Below are 19,872 nucleotides of genomic sequence, written 5' to 3'. Positions count from 1 at the left end.
GACTGGTGGCTCCCGTGGAATGGAGGGTCCGGCCTTCCATGTTTGAGTGACAGATCCCCATTTCAAAGATGGTTGAGGATATTAAGCAACTTGTCTAAGTGTTAAGAAGGGCTAAAAACTGTTCCTGTTGCCATCAGGTCTCCCATATATGTGCAGAAAACACGTGACAGACCTGACACCCAGGAATAGTTAAAGGGACCAAGATGGCTGGCTTCTGCAACACAAGATGTTAACAGGTTTAGACAAGAACCTTACACCCTCAGTATGGACTCTGAACCTGAGGAGGTCAACATTGCTTTGGGGGAGGGACAAGGAGCCCCTTCATCCAACTTGGATATTGACAGCTTCTTCTACTCTCAGTGAAGCCTATAGGGAGCTCTGTCTTTCTCATGGTGCTCTGGTGCAAGTGGCCAGCTTCCCAGCACAGGGTGTTCTAAGAACCATTTTGCCTTCGCCCCTCATTCTGCCAAGAGCATTTATCTCCTCTCCCCTTCATGTGCAGGGTGACTACCACTCAGGTTCCAGCCTGGCCATCTCCTTGTTCCTAAATTCAGCTCAACCTTGCAGTTGGAAGCCCTGCTCCCAACTCTGTGTATTCATCTGGTAATTTTCAGCTAGTAATCTACTTACATTTGGTTTTATTTTAGACATTTGTTTTATCAGCCTCTGTCTTAGAAGAGGAGCCAGGTTACTGACATCCTCAGCACTCCTTCTAAGTGTTGAACACAAATGTCATCATATACCCTCAGGAAAACAGTGAATGTGTGAAATCAAGTTTGCAAGCAAGGCAACTGCAGGCTGTCCTGAGCAGTAAGCTGGAACTAGACCTGTGTAGCTCCGGTACTGCTCCTGTCTTTCTAATCCCCAATCTGTACCTTCCAGGATTTTGGTTTTGGTGACATGCATGTTCATGTGTGTATGAGTGGTGTGGAAGCCTAAAGTCAACCACAAGTGTCATGCCTCATGTTGTGAGACAAGATTTCTCACTGAGATCTGGGCACTGACATTTTTAGGCTAAGCTAGCTGGCCAGTGAACCTCGGTGATCCAGCTGTTTTTGCCTCACCAGTGGGTGTCAGGGTGACAAGCACAGGCTACCATGGCTGGCTTTTCATATGCCCAGGGAATCAAACTTAGATCATCTACTTAAACAGCAAAAGCATCATCGGCTGAGCTCTCTCAGCCCTGGTCCTATCCCACAGACTCCTTCATCGTCCTCAGACTCTGAGTTCTGCTGGATCTACTGGATCTCTAGTTAGATGGTCCACTTTTTTATGGAGCTGAAAAGATCCAGACAGGGATGGAGTGTTCTGAACAAGCCTCCCCACTGAAAACAGAAAGTTCTAGCTGTTCTTGGTCCAGGCAGGAAGCGCTAACATCCTCTGCTCACAGGGAGTCTTTGGACGGAGAAAGCTTCTGGTGCACCCAGCCCATGGAGCCTCCACGCAAGGTTGGACATTCAGATTAGGACGCTGTCTTCATAGGCAGGCTTTCCCCACCAGGCTGACAAGTCCCACTGGCTCTTAAGACTGACAATGCAGTTAAGCTCAGCACTGTACAGACTGTTAGGTCACCCACAGTGAAATCACAGTCCCTATCTGTCTTCTAACTTGACAACCAGCAGGCCACCAAAACAGTTTAAAATGTCCTTTGTTTCACTAAATGTTTCCAGGAGCCCCTCTGCCCTTCTGTGTTTGACTCCCAAATCCAAATGGGAATCATCATTAACTTTAGAGATATCTTCTGATTGTGGCAAACAAGCTTTGGGATGGGGCACAAGTCTTTACAAGACATCCGACAGGAAAGTTTCTCCCTTGTGTTCTTTCCACCAAGGAAAGGGAGATCTCTGCTTTTACACCCTTCACCTTAAAAAAAAAAAAAAAAAAAAAAACCTTGGAAGAGTCTCCTGCAAACATTATGGGACACTCTTGTTATCCAGGCAGATTTGAGATCATTTCACACAAGGGAATACTTTGGGGTAGGAGCCCTAGGTCTGCCATGCATCAGTCGAGGGACCTTGGACAGGTCAATGGGCTGTAGTGATCTAGGGAGTACCTCAGTTGCCACTGCTCTAAGATGTATGGTTCTCATTCCAGGCATCTTTTCCACAAGTCCTGTGTTGACCCCTGGCTTCTAGACCATCGCACCTGCCCCATGTGCAAGATGAACATTCTTAAGGCCCTAGGGATCCCGGTAAGCACAGCACAGTGTATAGCCTTGTCCTGTCTGTCTCTTCCCGTTACCTCCAAAGCAGGAAGAAAGACTCTTAGCTGGATTTTCCACATCCCCTTGTTGCCATCATCCAACGAACTCTATGTTTGAACACCCATCCCGTCACCTTTGCTCACTCTGATCACACCATGCCACCATTTGTCTGAGTAAAGGAAGGTACTTCTTGCACAGCTCATAGGCATCTCTTCGGGCTGGGCAAGGTACAGCTGGTCAGCTGAACACCAAGGGCCTCTTTGGCTGCCACACATGAATGTCTTCAAGGAGATCTACATGCCTCAGTTTGGGTGCTTCCTGCCTCTTGATCACCAAGCATTCTGGGAAAGCTTTCCCTCACTCTCTGTCCTCCACCACCATCAGCCCTGTCCAATGGGAGGAGAGGACCAAGAACAAGACAGCAACTCAAAGCATCCGCTAAACTCACATCTCTGGAGACTTTGAGCAAAGAGGAAATCAGAGCCACTTAGATCCAACCCTGCCATAAAGCTGCTTCTCAAAGCCATGTGTTTTCTGACATTTAGTGACTCTCCTTAGGGTCAGAATCCTGCCAGCTGGCTTGATGCTCCAGGGAAAGCCTTTCCCAGGATTATATCAAGTGAACACCAGCGGCTGGGTGTCATCCTCTCTGGACCTATGAGGACAGGAAACAAGCCAAGCCACCAAACCCAAGAAGTGCATAGGGAGACGTGAAGAAACAGAGGCCCTGACTAAAAAGAACCTCCTAACCGAACAAAGAAACCGGCTCAAACCTGCCCACCCCTCCCCCACCTTGCTACCACCTGTCTGTTGCCACTCCTATTGACAAAGAATAAAGAGAATGGTAATGGTTCAGGAAGTCACTAAAGAATGAGGGCCAGATCACACTTCAAAGTGTTCTTGCATGCCAAAGGGCTAATTAGGACTATCAGAGGGCGCTGTTGGACAAAGTCCCCAACCTGCTTTGGCTGGCTTGGCTGCCCTGTGCCAGCTTCCTCAAAGGCAGTTGATCCACCAACCACAAATCCACTCAAGACCCTGGAGCTCTGAGGTAGATTTTATTCACGATGTACTAAATTTTCAGTTCAGAGTTGTGCACGAACAGGGCACCCGTGGATGTGAGAGGAAATCCACACCTACCACAGGCCAGTGACTGCGCCTTTCACGGTTCTGACTACACCTGATTATTTTAAGGAAGAAGGAAAGTGTGTACACATTCTCTTGCAAGTGTGTATGCTTGCATGGGTGCATGGATACATTTGCTTGTATATGTGTGTGCAACTGAATGTGTGCCTGTGAGGGTGATTGCAAGTGACATTGGGTTTGTCTTCTCTGTCAGTTAAAGAATCGAAAGGCTGGAATTGATGCACAAGAGGTGGCAGCAGAGAAATCTTGAGCAGCACAGGCAGAATCAGCTGCTGAAGGAAGGTGTTTATTGAGGATGAAGAAGCACACACATGCTGCAGATTCAGAGAAAAGGATTGCACAGCAGAGGGGGACTTGGCAAAGCAAACATCTAGAGCCTTGCAGAGGGCTAGGGATTTCAAAGCTCCCAAAGAGTCTTCCCCACTAACTTTAGAGTTGGTCAGTTTGAAGAAAGACAGGCTGATTGGTCTACAACTGTTGAGTGATAATGAACTGATCTGGCCAGTCCATCAGTGGGGGCTGGTGGGAGACAGAAGCTGGCAGGAAGATGCCACCGGCAGGAAGATGCTACAGGGAAAGCCTTCCCCAGGATTGTACCAAGTAGACACCACCAATGGTAGCTAGTGAGACACCATCTGCTGGTTATTGTCCTCTCTGGGCCAATGAGGACAGGAAACAAACCAGGCCACCAAATCCATAAAGTACTCAGGGAAAACACAGAAGGAAGAAGCTGGCCATCTTGGAGATTTAGTTTTTTACCTAGCCATAACACTTCTCCCTAGCTGTCTGCCTACAGGTGAATTTGTCTAACTCTAGTCTCTCACTTACATGCATGCATGCAGGTTCTCACATGAAAGCAAGTATGTGTGCCCTTATGTGCATGCATGTTTGGCCTGCATGTATATGAGTATATACTGACATGTGTGCATTATGTTACTTCATGTGTGCCTTGTTGACATGTATGTGCTCATATGTGTGTGCTTACATAAGTGTGTTGTATACTTGCATTTATGCATACGAGCATCATTTCAGGATCCCTGTAACCCCACCTCCATGTCAGCTCTGGTCCCTTTGTTCAAGACAGGTATGAAAACAAAAACAAAAACAAAAACAAAAACCTTGCTCTGTACTTAAAATTTATGTTGAATATTTGATTCCAGATTATTCCCCCCAATAGAAGTATAATTTCTCCAGGAGCTACTTCTTATTGGACTCCAAATATTGATGTTAATTATTTCTAAAATAGAAATACTGAGTAGCCTTTTGGCTTACTTCCAAACTAAATGTTTTAATTGTTAGCAGTTGGATACTCTGGCTGAAGGTCTGATGCCTAACAAGTCTGTTAGATTTAACTTAGCATACTCAACTCCTAGAAAAATAAACATCGGCAGCATCTTTGGGCTTTGCCAAGGATAAGCCAGCTGAAGAACATGACACATCCATCCTCAGCCCACAGAACAGAACGTCCCCGTGAAGAACGAGGCTCGTGCACCAAGCGGCTCCTGGAGAAGCAACAAGGCACGTGGCTGTCCTTCTGGTTCCCAGGGCTCTCTTTTGTCCTGGTGAAGACAGATTCAGGATCTGGGAGGAATTCAGGATTCCATCATATGGTTATGAACCACCAAAATCCCTTATTTCATTCTTAAATGTTACACATGACTAAACTAGCACAAAGCTGTGTGAATTAGGAGACATTTCTTACACCATCACTTCTTTAAGGCAGTTTAAGGAAATGGTCTTAATTTTTCCCCATATTCTAAATTAGTTTATTTTAGCTTAGTCTAGGCTTGTCTTGTCTTCTTCAGACAGATTCTCCCTAGGTAACTCAGACTGATCTTAAAGTTGTGATCCTCCTGCCTCAGACTTCCAAGGATCCCTGGGATTACAGTTATGCACCACCATACTGCACTGAGGATTTCTTATTTAAGGACCATTGGGAAGAGCCCACCTCTGCACAGTGATGCCTGTCAGTCCTTCACCTCTGTATCCCTGACTGTGCAGAGTGCTTTTGAGGATCTGGGGCCCTTCAGAGTCTTGAATGCTATCAGTCACAAAATCACACTTATGGCTTACACCCCAGCTCTCCTTGGAAGAATATCAACTCGTGGATGACTTAGTTGTGATTTCGACTCATTTGACTGTTCAAATCCAGGTGTTTGGGGTGTACTATATTTCTTTGTATTTTTGTTATTTTTAGCTCAGTGCATATGTACCTGCAGTGGTAATCAATAAATATACAAATACACAGCTCTTGAGTCAAAACCCAAGCTGGAGACAACATTGTACATTGTACTTTCCCCACAATGGGCTAAACAATGAGACCACATCTAGTGACAGATGAAATCCTCATAGCAATGCATATTTTTCAATAACATTTTGTCAAAAATATAGTAGGGAGTAGGAAGAGGTTTTTTTTTAATTTCTAAGAAAATCATTCAATTTTACAGTGAACTACAATGGAAGAGTTCCTTATTTCCGAAGTTTTCTTCCCTTGGCCTACATGGTAGTGCTTTATCTACAGAATAGTCTCCCTTACAGATCAGTAGTTTCCCTGACTCCTCCACCCATCCGTCAAAGGATCCAGGTTTCAGAGGTCAGGAAACACCTCCTACATCATTGTTCTCCAGATGTGAATAGGACTCTAAGCACCATTGAACAGAAAGCCCTGTGGAGCTAGTGCAGTAGCAAGCTTCTAATTATTGGCCACTGATTTCTCTGAGTGCTTTTCCCATGCTTCCTTAATTTCAGTAACTAGACAGAGTTTGTTAGCAGACTGCCTGGAGTATGGTCTTTATACAGTTTGATTACTGCTTTTTTTTTTTCAAGAGGTAGAAAATTTTCTGGTTATCTATTCAGATTGAATATAACTTGGGAGGTTCTAGAAGGTTTTGGTTTTAGAAGGTTAATTGGTTACCTGTTACTTCCAAGCCAAGGCAGTCAGACCCGCTACCATTGATCAGTCCACTAAGTATCTCTGCTCCCTTTTCTCTGAAGAAAAAAGCAGAGTTTCTCCAAACCCACATAGTAAGAACTTTGTTAAGAAATACGCTGTACCAAAGCTGGGGCATGGAAAAAAAAGAACCACCAATGTCAACAAACAGGGTGGCAATTTCAAAGTTTGCACAAGTTGTCCTTGCATACCCATGCATTGGGCTGTTTGTGTTTGTGAGCATGGTTAACACTGTCTGCCCCTAGTGAAATCTCTTCCACCCAATGCTTAAGTGTTTTGTTTAATAACAACCTTTACATAGCATATCTCAGTTTTGCACAGAACTTTATAGTTCTTAAAGTATTTTCTCAAACCCTTCTGTCACTGGTGCTGGCAAGATTTTAATATGCCTAAGTTTTGAGAACAGAAATCTGAGAAGCACATAAAACGCTCAAATCGGTATTTACTCAGCATCTAATCACTGTGGCCTGGTGTGGAAGCCTAGGAGGCAAAGCCAAGGCCATGTGGATGCTGCTCATTGGTATGTTTATGAACTGTGCTTGAGAGCAGCATGTTGACAAATGACCCCCAAAACCCCAGGAGACACCACAGGATCAAAGACCTCTACCTGGGAGGAAGTCCTCCTTAGAAATGGTGACACTGGGGAATTAAGGGAGATTAACCATTACCAGGAGTCAGTTTGAAACCTTAGGATGGAAACAGGAAGATGATAGGCAAATGTCATCTGAGCAAAGGAACAGTATAAGATGAACACTGAGTGAAGGGGACATGTGTGTGCTTTCTTTGCAAAGGTTGATGGTGAGACCAGAGTAAGACGCTAGGCTGGGCTGTATGGTATGTTTTGTCATGCTGATTCGTATACCCTGTTCCCGGCACAGAGAGAAGACTCGTGCCTCTCTTATGGTCATTTTGCTGTGGCTACGGTGATGGTAGAGGTGGCTGTTGATGGTGTTGTTGCTATAGATGTTGTTGTTGATATTCTTGTCGTGGGGGCTGATGTTGTGGCTATTGATGCTATTGTGGATGTAGCTGTTGGTGTTGAGGTTGTTGACAGATGACATGGTTCTTGCTGTAGATGTTGAGGTTGCTGAAGCTGTGATTGATGAGTTTGTTAATGATGTTGTTGTTGTAGGTATTGTGATCATTGATGTTTTCACACTGGAGCCTTGGGTGAGTGAGCATAGAGGAGAAAAGAAACCACCTGGAGATAGAGAGGCTGAGTGGAGTGAAATGTTGATAACAATGACTGTTGCCCATTCAAAATCAAAATCAACACATTTGGTGAACAGTGACTTGGTCATTCTGCAAACTGCCTTCTGACAAGCTAAGTGTTGATACATTGGCTCACTTTGACAGAGATACCAAAAGCCAAGGGACAAGAAAACAGAGAAAAGACATAAGCTGGCTTTGAGGAACTGTGGGATGGTTGCAGCTCCCAAATAACAGTTGCAAGCAAAAGTGTGATCCACAAGAGACATCTCACACACAGCACTGCAGATCTCCTCTGTGTTTCCACATGCCCATGACTTACAAGGCTCCGCTTTTAATAACCTGTGAAGGTAGCACTATCACTGTGGTGTTCATTCAGTGCAAACTTGGAGTGCTCATCACTTGGACGTGGATGTCATCCTCTGCAGACTCTGAGGCAAGACATCATGGAATTATTATCCTTCATGACAAAGAAGTCAGCATTCAAAACAAACTGACAGACAGCAAAAACTACACAGCAAGTTATAGACAGTCAAGGCTACATGTTGCTACATGTTGAAGGCAGGGGCCTCTAACAAGAAAAAGACAGACAGAGCTGGAGGAGAAGGGGAGTAAAGGATGGGTCTAAGTGGGATTAGTACCATGTTAAATGCTCAGAAATAGTTTTCTATGGTTGATTTTGGCTTACGTTTTTTTAAACACAGCCTCACTCTGTGTGTGTGTGTGTGTGTGTGTGTGTGTGTGTGTGTGTGTGTGTGTGTTTACTGTATAATTCCCAGTGAGTACGATTCTTCTCCAGCCTACTTTCCTTCATGTTTGTAAACAATGTTTGAGACTGACAATAATTAGCAGGCTGCCAGATCCACCCTGTGTGGAAGAGTAAACTCTATATAAGAGGAAGTCCTAGTTTTATCATTACAAACAAAGATCATGCATTCCTCCTAACTAGTTTAAATATAGAGATTTCAAAACACTTGAATTTAAATCCTTATTCTTATATCTGAAAAGAACCCTTGGAAAGGAAATTTGAGATCATCTCGTGACAATGAAACTACATATAAACAGTTTTTAAATACAGTGGCTGAAAAACAAAATGATAAAACAATGAGCTTAATTTTAAATTTAGACAAAGTACTTAGGATGTAGGCATTGCATCTCTAAAATGAGGATGTGTTCTAAGACAGATCCTTCTCTGTTCCCCTCAGCCCAATGCTGACTGCATGGATGACTTGCCCATTGATTTCGAGGGCTCTCTAGGAGGCCCACCCACCAATCAAATCACAGGAGCCAGCGACACAACTGTCAATGAGAGCTCAGTCACTCTGGACCCTGCTGTACGGACAGTGGGGGCCCTGCAGGTGGTCCAGGACCCAGACCCTGCTCCTCAGGAGGGAGAAGCCATCTTTACAACTAACAGTAAGTACTATGGTTCAAGATACCATCACCCACAAAGTTATTGCCACACAGGGATTGGAGAACAAATAAAGAATATGATTGTGTGATGGGTGATATTGTCAACTTGACAGAATTTGCAGTTACCTAAGAGACATGCCTGTAGGCAGGGCCAGTAAAGGACTATCTAGATTCGGTTAGTCTCTGGGCATACCTGTTAAACCCTGTCTAGGCTTGGGTCTTAGCCTAAATAAAAAGGAAGCAGAGAGCTGAACATTAGCATTCACTGCTCTCTGCTTCCTGGCTGTGGCTGCAATGTGAACAACTGCCTAAATTTTCTACCACCGCACTTGCCCTGAGGCAGGAGAAGGGCAGCCAGCCTTCTGACAGCAGAGGGCAGGGCATAGAAACAAGTGTCTGGCTGAAATATGGCCTCCAACCACACTGATCATGGGAGGGTCCTTGAGCTTTTTGAGTATGGCTGTGTCAACAGAAGCCAGTCTGATCTGGGTGCAGGTTCCCATTGCTGGGGGACTCACGTGTACATGGCACATCTTTATTCTAGTGATTTTTACTTTATTTCATTAAGAGACAGGATTATGTTGCCTATGCTAGCCTCAAATATCTGAGATCTCAAATATCAATCCATCAATCTCCAGGGTAGCTCAGACTGCAAGTGTGTGCTAATGTTTCAAGCCTCCCTTTAGATGGGAATTTCTAGAAGCTTCCTGGCTATTCCACTCCCCTTCTCCTACATACATGGTTACTAAGTCCCGTGCTGTTTGCTGGTGCTTGTCATAGAAATATTTAAATATCTCTATGAGCACTGGGTTTGACGCTAAAATCTAAAGTACCTAGTATTTAGTCAAATATAGTCAGAGATGAAAGCCTTGGGAATTCTAAGAAAATCAGCATACAAATTAACTGACTTGGGTTTCATGTGAGACGAGTGGGTGGATAATGTAGTTTTAAATAAAGTGTATTTCTTTCTCTTGATAGAAGCAACGCGTTCACTATGGAAAGGTAGAGAAGCAAATTGAATCAGCTTGGGCTTTTTTCCATTGAAGTCAAGCTCCTTTAAACAGATTGGTAATTCTCATACTAAGATATAAAGCCTGGTATTTTTTCTGATTAACTACATAATCTAAACTATTGGAAGATTGAAAGATGAAGGGATTTTTTTCAAAGAGACCTCAGGTGGGGTACCACAATCCCAAAATGGTCACTTTTATTAATATGTTCTATTTCCGATTTCTTTTTATTTACCTTTACTGTTTTTTGTGGTGGGGTGTGATCGTGTATCACAGTGCACATGTGGAGGTCACAGGGGACTGGGCCAGAATTAACTCTTTCCTGTTCCATGTGGGTTCTGGGGATCAAATGCAGCTTGTCAGGCATGGAGGCAAGCACTCTGCCCTTGTCACCAGCCCATTGTGCTCACAGGACTTCCACGGAAGTCACATCAGGGGAATGTGGTGTTGTGCATCATGCCGGCAGCATTAATTTTTTTTATACACAAAGAAGAGTTATAATTTCGAAAACTTGATTTTCCTGGGTGTAAGGATCTCAGATTGAAACATTGAGTAGTAGACACTTGAGATTCCTTAAGGGCTCATCTGATCCCTCTATTGCCATAGTACTGTCACATACTGATATCATGGCAGCCATGCATGTGATGTGACTTGTCTAGTACCATAGTACAAAAACGTCAGTGGGTAATGCTCACTTGAATAATGCGCGTTATTTAACCAAATACATCCAAAATACTTTTATTTTTTTTATTATAATCAATCTTCAGAATGTGGGGTGTAGTCCACACATCCTGTGTGTTTGGATTATGTCAATCACGTTAGAAGTGCTCAGTAGGCCTGTGTGAGGAAGGACTTAGCATACTATAGCATGTAGACAAAAACTCCCAGTGATGTGAAAGAAGAACCTTGAAGGTTCGTTGTTCATGTTTGTGTTTATTTGTTTGTTGTGTGGGGTTGTTGGTTTGATTGCTTGACAGGGTTTCTCTGTGTAGTCCTGGCTGTCATGGAACTCTGCTCTGTAGACCAAGCTGGCCTTGAACTCAGAGATCACCCTGCCTTTGCCCCCGAAGTGATGGGATTAAAGGCATGAGTCACCACTGCCAGGTGTTGAATTTGTTTTTATTCACAGTAAGCTTCTAATTTTTGCTATAAGAAAACTGCAGGCCATGAGAGTGAACATCTGACCCAGGCTACAATAAGTTTTCTCTGCAGTATGCAAGCAGGGTCTCGTGGTTTTTTTTCTATCATTGGGCACTTACTGTTACTATCAGACATCTGGGCAGTAACAGGCTTACAGAAAGCATAGGAAGGTCTGATAGAACATCGCCAGCAGTCCGAAAACATGGAAGCCGTGGGTAGATTTTTAAAGTCTGTAAGAAGAACAGAAATAAAAAGCGGATCATTCTCCTTGCAGTAGAACAATGGTTTGATTCACCAAAGACAACATATCAACTATTGGACTCTTTAATTTGAAAATGTGTTGCATTCTGTCACAGACCTCAATTAAGGCCAGGCGACAAATGAAAAAGCATTTATATTCAATGTGGTTAAATATCACTCAAAATGAAATAGATCTAAATACACTGTGGGATAAAAATCCATCCAAAACAAAATAGAAAATTATAGTCTGTAGCCATGTGATCCATGACCCTCAAGCTTCTTGAATAAAATAGAATCGGAGTGGGCAGGTCAAAGCAGGCCATTGTTAGATGTCTATTGAAGGCTGTGCAGCAAAGGTGTTTAATGTAGGCTTGCAGCAGGGACTTTCTGTTCACAATGAGACGAGGAAATGCCTTGTTTCAGAAACAAGCTTCGGTAAAGGGCAGGTGGGGTCAAAGGATCATGCCTATGCCAGAAGATTGACAGGCAATGTGAATGTGCTGGGAGCACTCATATCTCAGCAGAGAAATTGAATGGTGCATGCAAAACATTCTCCTAGGCCATCTCCTTCAGATTGGTTTTATTTATTTGGATTTAACAGAAATAGGAAAACAAAATGACACTATAGCTGCCTTAGGGGGAGAATTCTCTGTACAGATTTTCTAGTTTTCTAGCCCCCTCTTCAAATAAATCAGTAAGCGAGCAGCCATAACCCTGCTGCTGAACGCATGCTGATTGCTGTTTTCATCAGCTCCGTGATGCTGTCTGACACTTTGGACACAGTGCTTCATGCTTGGGGTTCAATGTAGAGGGCCATGGGTGTGGCTCCAAGTTCAATCCCTGGAACAACAAGCAAAAGCAAGCAGATGGGATGATACTGCTGTAAGGCACAAGCAAACAGTCAAATGGAGACCTTGGTATCAAACTAAACTCTCTGTCCTTACATCTGCACAAGCCAGAGAATTGCAGAAAATAAAGAGCTAGTAGCAGCTAACAAATCCATAGCAACGGGCCCCAGCCAGCACTCTTTGAAGCCTATTTCATACAGTTGTTCAAGGCAGTCTTGTGAGGTAAATATTATCTTTCTTTCATTGATTCAAATGTAGAGATCCTGAGAGGTGGATGGAATTGACCAATGTTCATACTCTTGTGACAGGTGTATCTGGAATTCAAAACAAGCTACTGGCTCCTTACATACAGTCAGATGATATATAGGGTGGAGTCAGGGAATGCACCCTGGCTGGCTCACTTCCCATGCAGTAAAGTTATTCACCTCTTGCCTCTTCAAACATCCTAGAAGTTCCACACTTAGCTCAGCTCATCAGCACTGTCATTCCTACCTCCCTTCCCCTAGGCAAACAGAGCTGATGGCCATGCTAGGTCCCACCAGCACCTAGCAGGAAAATGTACCAAAGATGCCACCAAAGATGGCATCAAAGGATCATCTTCAGCGTCCAGAAAAGGGGGAGAAAGTAAACAAAGCATTTACAAAGTCATGAAGTGCCTGGCTTGCAACTGGGGAAGGGAAGTCTCCGTTATCTGTTCTCAGTGCTCCTGATGGCCTAGTGGTTGTCATCTTGACACAGCAGTCCACACCACATTCTTTCTCCTTTGACCTCATTTTTAAGTCCTGTGGGTGGGAGTTCAGATGTCCCTCGCTACACTCTACCTGAGGGCCTGATCGTGCCAAAACCTTTGCCTCTTGCTCCCAAGCACTGGTTGCTGATGTTGGGTTTGCTTTCACTGGGGGAAAGGTGTCCAAGGAACAAAGGGAAACACAGCTAAACAATCATCCCCATGGGTTTGGAGACTCCGGAGAGGAGCTAGAGAATGACGCTGAGGGAGACAACTGCACCTTCCCAAATCCCTCGCGCTCCGGTTGGCATCGCCTCAGGAAAGTCTGAAACCTTCCTTTTAATTTTCAAAGGGTTGTTGACTCCACAGTCTGCTTCCTTCCTTCCCTTTTGAAGCACTCCAAAGGCCTGTGATAATGCTGTGCTTCAGAAGGCTGCCTAAGGACTGTGATCCACTTGCCAGCCTGCTGCAGCCCGCCGCAGCCAGCCCAGGGGGAGAAGAACAGAGATAGGCAGAAGTGTGCGATCTCAGATGCCCAGCACAGTCTGAAAAGCACTTGGCCTGACCAGAAGTGATGCCTTTCAGGCCTTGGAGAAGCAATATGTGTGAGTGGGTGTGGGGACTAACACAACTTAGCCAACTAAAGTATACGGTGAAATGGGTTTCCTTTGCTAACTTGACAATTAAGAGACTCAAAGCCAAATTAAAAGAAAACCTTTGTTTCCTTCTGTGCCCTTTCCATTCCAACTCCTGTACCGCACAATCAATCTGTGTTGATTACTCTCTAGCGTTGGTCTCTGAATCCTGTACACGCCAGAGTCAGTTGGTAACCAGTTTCTTGTGGCCTCTCGTCCTTTCAGGAGTTCCTCTGAGACAGAGTATCAATGCAGGTGCACACATGCCACAGTGTGCAGACATCAGATATGTGTGGACTCCCTTTACATTCCTTGAGGCAGGTCTCACTGTGAGCTGCTGCTTTGTGTGACAGGCTAGCTGTCCTGTGAGCTTCAGGAGTTCTGTGTCTCCAACTCCAGCTCTGTAGGAGCATCAGGATTAAGAAGGTGAGCTACCAAGTCCAGCTTTTTACATGGGCTCAACCTCAGGTCCTCACTATACACAGCAAGTGTTTGACCTACTGAAGTATCTCCCCAGCCCTTTTCTCCTGCTTCCTTGCTACCAACATCTTTTGGGGAGAAACTAAGACAGGAATAGTCTCACAAAAGGAATGCCTGGGTGTGTTAATACTCTCTGTGGGCTGTATATTTAATCGATGTCTCCTCATTTAAAAAGTAAGTCATTAGATGGAGAATAGACATACGCACTTGCCTGCCCCCCCCCATGTGTATCATATACACAAGCATGTGTGTACCATTCATACTTTCCAAACTGCACTCACAAGAGGGAAATTATTGCTGAATGAAGGAACTGCAGTATTTAAAGTGGCTGTGACACATGAGCTCTAGCTATTGTCACAGGGACCAGCCTGGATCCTCCAGAGACACATGTCTCAAACTAATTATAGAGAAAACTTCCACAGACTTTTTTTCGGAGTAAATGTGTCTCTCTGAAATGACTCCCTGTCTCTGATCCAGGGAAAAACTCAACAGATAGCTCTGTAGAGACTCTTCACACAGAAAAGTGTCTTTTTGGGTTTTTGTTGTTGGTTCCTAGTGACATTCACTTCTGGTTTTGAAGTCCCATGATTTTTTTTAAATGACCACTTGATGAACTACTTGTAATTATCATCACTGTAAATGGCCCAAGGCCTGCTCTGACCTCAAGTTGAACGTAAACACCAGAGTCAGGGTTGTAATACGGACTTTCCCAGGGAGCCTGACCTGGAACTCTGGGCATCTAGTCACTTAGAGAGTGCTGGTGTGAACATCCATCACATTATAGTTCAGATATGCAAGTCTACTTCACTGCTTTTGAAAAGTAGTCTTTCAGGCTCTGTGTGAGTATAAGATATATTCATGTGCTCAGAAGTAAAGGCACGGAAAATTAAGCAAGCCACTTGTACAAAGGGGTTGCCGGTGTGAGTGGCTATAGCCGCTTTCTCTCTGGCACTAAAACCAGAAATGTCAGAGTAGCTCCACTACAGATTAATGCACCATGGCTTGATTTTCCTCTGTGTCCATAAGATACACATTTTCTGGGGCCAAGATGAGCACTTTAATTTGTGTGCATGTTCCACTGTGGCACACAAAAGAATCAATCAGCTCAACTCAGATGAGGGACCCCACGACCAGCCCCTCTCCAGGAAACCGGCAAGCCACAGTGGAGTACTTTTATACAAAATGAAGTGTCTGCAGCTGGAGACTCCACTCCAGACAAATCTCCAAGTGTCCATGTGTCAGGTCCCTAGAGCAGCATCAGCCCTCAGCTCTCCAGCTCAGGGACAGTCTCAGCAGAGGCACAGCTGTGGTGGAGAGCAGAGAGCCTTGCAGCCAGCAAATGCCTAAATCATCAAGTGCACCCAGATGGAGGCCCCCAGTCCTCGATCCACGGGGCTTTCCACAACAACATTCCTCCTCAATTAAAAACACTTGCCAATCTCGGCAAGTCTTCTCGGGGCCAGACTCCCAGGATTCCCCAGTCATGTGTGTCTGCTGCCTCTGCCTGGGAAAATTAACAATCCACAGATTCACAAACAGTCCGAGAGAAAAGTAATTCATTTCAACCGCAGATTGCCACTTGAAGTGCTGTGCCTAGATCTTACACAAGATCCATCTAGAAGAAATCTGTCCTCCGGAGAGATTGCACTGACAGATTAATCCCTTTTGTTGCTGGGTTTTTTTTTTTCCTTTTGTCTCAGATGCTCTGAGCTTCTCACAGACAGTACCATCTCTAATTTGGTTAATTCCTCATGATGCTGCCTCATGGTTCAGCAGCTGTTACCAGAGCAAGCTAGGGACAGGGCCAAGGAGCAGAGTTGTACTTTTACAAAACTGTTACCCTGAGCAGGAAGTCAGCAGCCCTGTTGGGGCTGGCTGGAAAACATGCAGGCAGGTCCATGCCTCCTGGGTGTCCCAACAGCACCAGATATACACATTATAACACACACGCACGTACGCATGCGCGCACACACACACACACACACACACACACACACACCACATTCCTGTTTGCACTTCAATTGTCAAATCATGCCAAAGTTCTGTCAGTTGGAGAGTGAGAAAAAAGCAGGATCAGCTGAGGAGGCTTTTGGTTGAAGTGACGATCAGGTAAGGATCGGCTCTAACAGTTCAGAGTCTGGGGGTCCAGTAAGTCACAGAATTACAGAGGGAAAAGTCAACCGATGGCGAGACTCCAGGAGCTACTTATGGTAACAGATACCAAGGGAAGACTGTTAGCCCCAGGCAGGAAATTGAGCTTATTCCTCGTTTGGTCTCTGGTAATTGCTGTGATCTTAGGCAAGTCATGTACCCTCTTTTCTCCTGGGCAATTACACCAACAGATGGTCCCTGAGAACATTTGCAGGCCTGTAACTCTGTTTATAGGCAGCATCCACAGATCAGAAGGACTTTGATCCTCACTTGCCATCTCAAGAGTACATATTGAATGTATGGGTAGATGGATGGGTGGAAGGATAGGTAGATAATGAATGGATGATAGATATAGATGACTGATGGATGGGTGATATGTGGGTGGATGGAAGAATGGATAAAGTAGAATTGTTGTTTTTTGTTTGTTTTTAAGGCAGTATTTCTCTTTGTGTATCCCTAGCTGTCCTGCAACTTGCTCTATAGACCAGGATGGCCTTGAACTCGTAGAGATCTTCCTGCCTCTGCTCTCAAATGCTGAAATTAAAGGCTTGTGCCACCACTGCCTCAATATTAATTTAAGGTAACCAACAGTAGTAATTGAAGATGAGGGAGATTGTATTATGGTACATACAATGTTATTTTGCCTGCTAGTCAAAAATTAAATATATCTCCCAGGGGCACTCAAGCTGGAGCACATATCCCTATATCTAAGTCCTGTGCAATGACACTGTGACCCTGTTTCTCATGGGACAGAGGTATACAATGATAAACTAGTCCTAAGTCATAAGCAAGGAGGAGGATGACTAATGCCTTGTGAAAATGGACTGGTGATTTATTATTTATAGTCATTGACGTGGTGCACACTACACAGTAGAGATGGGAGTAAGAGCGGTGGGGAGAGGTGAAGGAGCAGAGGCAGCAGCAGGGGAGTTGCCCGGGAGAAAGGCTCCTAACTGCACATTAATTTCCACATGAACCTTAGAAATGTCATGAGACCAAATGCTCAGAACCCACTTCATGAAGCTCTTTGGTCTTGTTTTGGATTGTCAGGGTGACTCTTAATGCTTTATATTACTCCAGAAATTAATACAGGATGTAAAGATGGACCACCAAGAGAAAAATTTGCCATTGTGTTAACTTCCCGACTTTTGATGTTTTTGTTGTTGTTTGCACGTGTGTGCACATGTGTGTCCATGGGGTGTGTGTCCATGTGTGTGCATGCATGTGTTTGTGTGTGTGGTGCATGCACACATGTGTGTGGATATGGAGGATGCCAGATGTCCTACTCTATCAATCTTTGACTTGACTTCTTCCCTTGATAAAGGGTCTCTCACTGAGCCTGGAGGTAGGCTGGGAGCCACCAAGGACCAGTCATCCTCCTGTCCCCACCTCTCGAAGACCTGGGGTTACAGGCAGGAGCAGGGCCACACCCAGGTTTTTATGTGGGTGGGTGTGTGGGATTAAAACTCAGGTCCTTATGATTACATATCAAGCATTCTTACTCACTGAGCCATCTCCCCCATCCCTGAAATTTCTTGATAGACTATTCATGTTTCCCCAAGGCCTAATAGCTGTTAAGCTAGATTCTAAACCTTTTGCTTGTAGCACTGAGAACGATATCACCCCATCCTTCTCAGAATTGTGTTCGCTCTAGAGAGACCAGCAGGTGTGCTTATAGTGGCTTCTCTTTTCACTAATTGATCATGAAGAACTACGGAGACAGCAACTACAGTCCTTAAGAGCATGAGGTCATTTAAAATACTGCCTTCCTCGTAGCATCACCCACAGTGAAACCTCTCAGGTCACCAGAGTTATCATTGCTCAGCCCACCAATCAATCAGCAACCCATTAGAGTCAGTTCCTAAGTTATCCAGAAGGCCTGCTCCACGCAGAGCTCTCTCTACGTGACTTGAGTAGCCCAGATCTGAAAGGCTTGGGAGCCACATGTTGTGGATTTCCATTTTTTTAATTCAGATTTTGGAAGGCTGTTTGCATATACATAAAATGATATCTTTGGAAAAGGACCCATGTCTAACCATGAAATACCTTCATGGCTTTTATATGTTGTGTTCCCACAGAGCCTAGTCCAATGTGTTCAGTATGCCTGCTTATGGATTGTCAGATGTGGAAGTCTCCACCTAGGGCATTATGCAAGCACTGAGAAAACTGCAGATGTCTTGCATTTCATATTTGGGGCAGATTGATGTTCAGACATATTTAATAGATAGGCGTTCAACCTGTAACCTCAGGTGGTTATTTGAGCACACTGACCTAGACCGCTGATTCATGGATTCACCAGTCAGTTCAAATCTGCCAGGTTTTGTTCTTTGCTGTAATTAAAAAAGAAAAGAAAAGAAAAGAAAAGAAAAAAAAGGTTAAAAACTCCCATTGATATACATCTCCAAATTTAGAGCAAACAAGTTCACACAGACACATAGAAGAAACAAAACAACCTCTAAAAATATCTAATTCATTGGATTCCTCTGTGGTGGTCCTTACTAAAATGTATGCCTCCCTTTGGGATGAAAGAATTGCAAGAAACATTTCTAGAGAAAAGAAAATAGATCATGTTCTAATGATTTAACCAAACTCTCCTCCCCAAATCTATGCAGGGCCCACGTGTGATTTTATCAGTTGGAATACCTGCTCTCTAGTCTAGCCATGTCAAAGCTTCCCTTAGAGTATATACCAGTATTCAAAGTGAAAGTCAATCCCAATGCCCTATGTCTATATATGCCCTTGCACACACTCATGCACACGTGTACAAATGGCCATCCAGAGACTGCCCCACCTAGAGATCCATACCATATATAGTTGCCAAACTGGAAGCTATTTCAGATGTCAGGAAGTGGTGCTGACAGGAGCCTTGATATGGCTGTCTCCTGAGAGGCTCTGCCAGAGCCTGACAAATACAGAGGCGGATGCTCTTAGCCAACCATTGGACTGGTCCCAGATGGAGTAGTTGGAGAAGGGACTAAAGGAGCTGAAGGGGTTTGCAGCTCCATGTGGGGAGCAACAGTGTCAGCCAGCCAGACCACCATCACCCCACCCTGGTCAGACCCCCCCAGAGCTCCTGGGGACTGGACCACCAAACAAAGAGTACACATGGAGGGACCCTTGACTCCCGCTGCATATGTGTCAGAGGGTGGCCTTATTGGACATCAGTGGGAGGAGCCACCCTTGGGACTGAGGGGATGCAATGCCCCAGAATGCCAGAGCAAGAAGGCAGGAGTGGGTGGGTGGGAGGGGGAGAATTATCATAGACACAGGGGAAGGGAGGATGGTATAGAGGGTTTCCAGAGGGGAGACCTGGAAAGGGGGTAACATTTGAAATGTAAATAAAGAAAATATCCAAGAAAAGGGGAAAAAAACAAGAAAAAATGTGCACACCAAATGTACACATATACACACACTCACGCACGTGCATGTATGGTTTTGCTTATCCAAATTCTCTTACTGCAGCTCTGCTGGGAGCCAACATTTAAATACCACAGAGTTTGCAAATGAACCTGAATCCTGACCTTGGCAATCTGGATGTGCATTCTTTCCTCCTGGCAACAGCTGATCCCCGCAGTCATGGCACCTCTCAGGAGACGAGCCATGTCTTCTGCAGTTGCCTGTGGCTTTGCAACCATAGATTTAGGGACAGTGTCAAACAGCAGAACTACCTTCACACTCAGTGACGGTTGTCTAACAGAAGGCCATGTGTTGAATTTCCCT

The 19,872-nt window shown here is 44.6% G+C and overlaps 1 protein-coding gene across 3 annotated transcripts in view; it reads left to right on the top strand.

The window, feature by feature from the left end:
- Nucleotides 1-19,872, top strand: part of Rnf150 (ring finger protein 150) — a 218,915-nt gene that overhangs the window by 164,013 nt on the left and 35,030 nt on the right. For 2 of the 3 annotated variants that reach the window (XM_029480588.2, XM_021170854.3), the window contains 2 exons: nucleotides 2,095-2,191; nucleotides 8,714-8,924. In XM_029480588.2, the coding sequence (XP_029336448.1) occupies nucleotides 2,095-2,191; nucleotides 8,714-8,924 (308 nt within the window). Of the gene's footprint in view, nucleotides 1-2,094; nucleotides 2,192-8,713; nucleotides 8,925-9,899; nucleotides 10,268-19,872 lie in introns of those variants that run through there. The other variant, XM_085843783.1, reaches the window with a different exon arrangement.

This window comes from Mus caroli, unplaced genomic scaffold (genome assembly GCF_978045245.1).
Source record: "Mus caroli unplaced genomic scaffold, Mus_caroli_1 scaffold_10, whole genome shotgun sequence".
NCBI lineage: Eukaryota > Metazoa > Chordata > Mammalia > Rodentia > Muridae > Mus > Mus caroli.
This window is presented reverse-complemented; position numbering and strand designations above follow the sequence as displayed.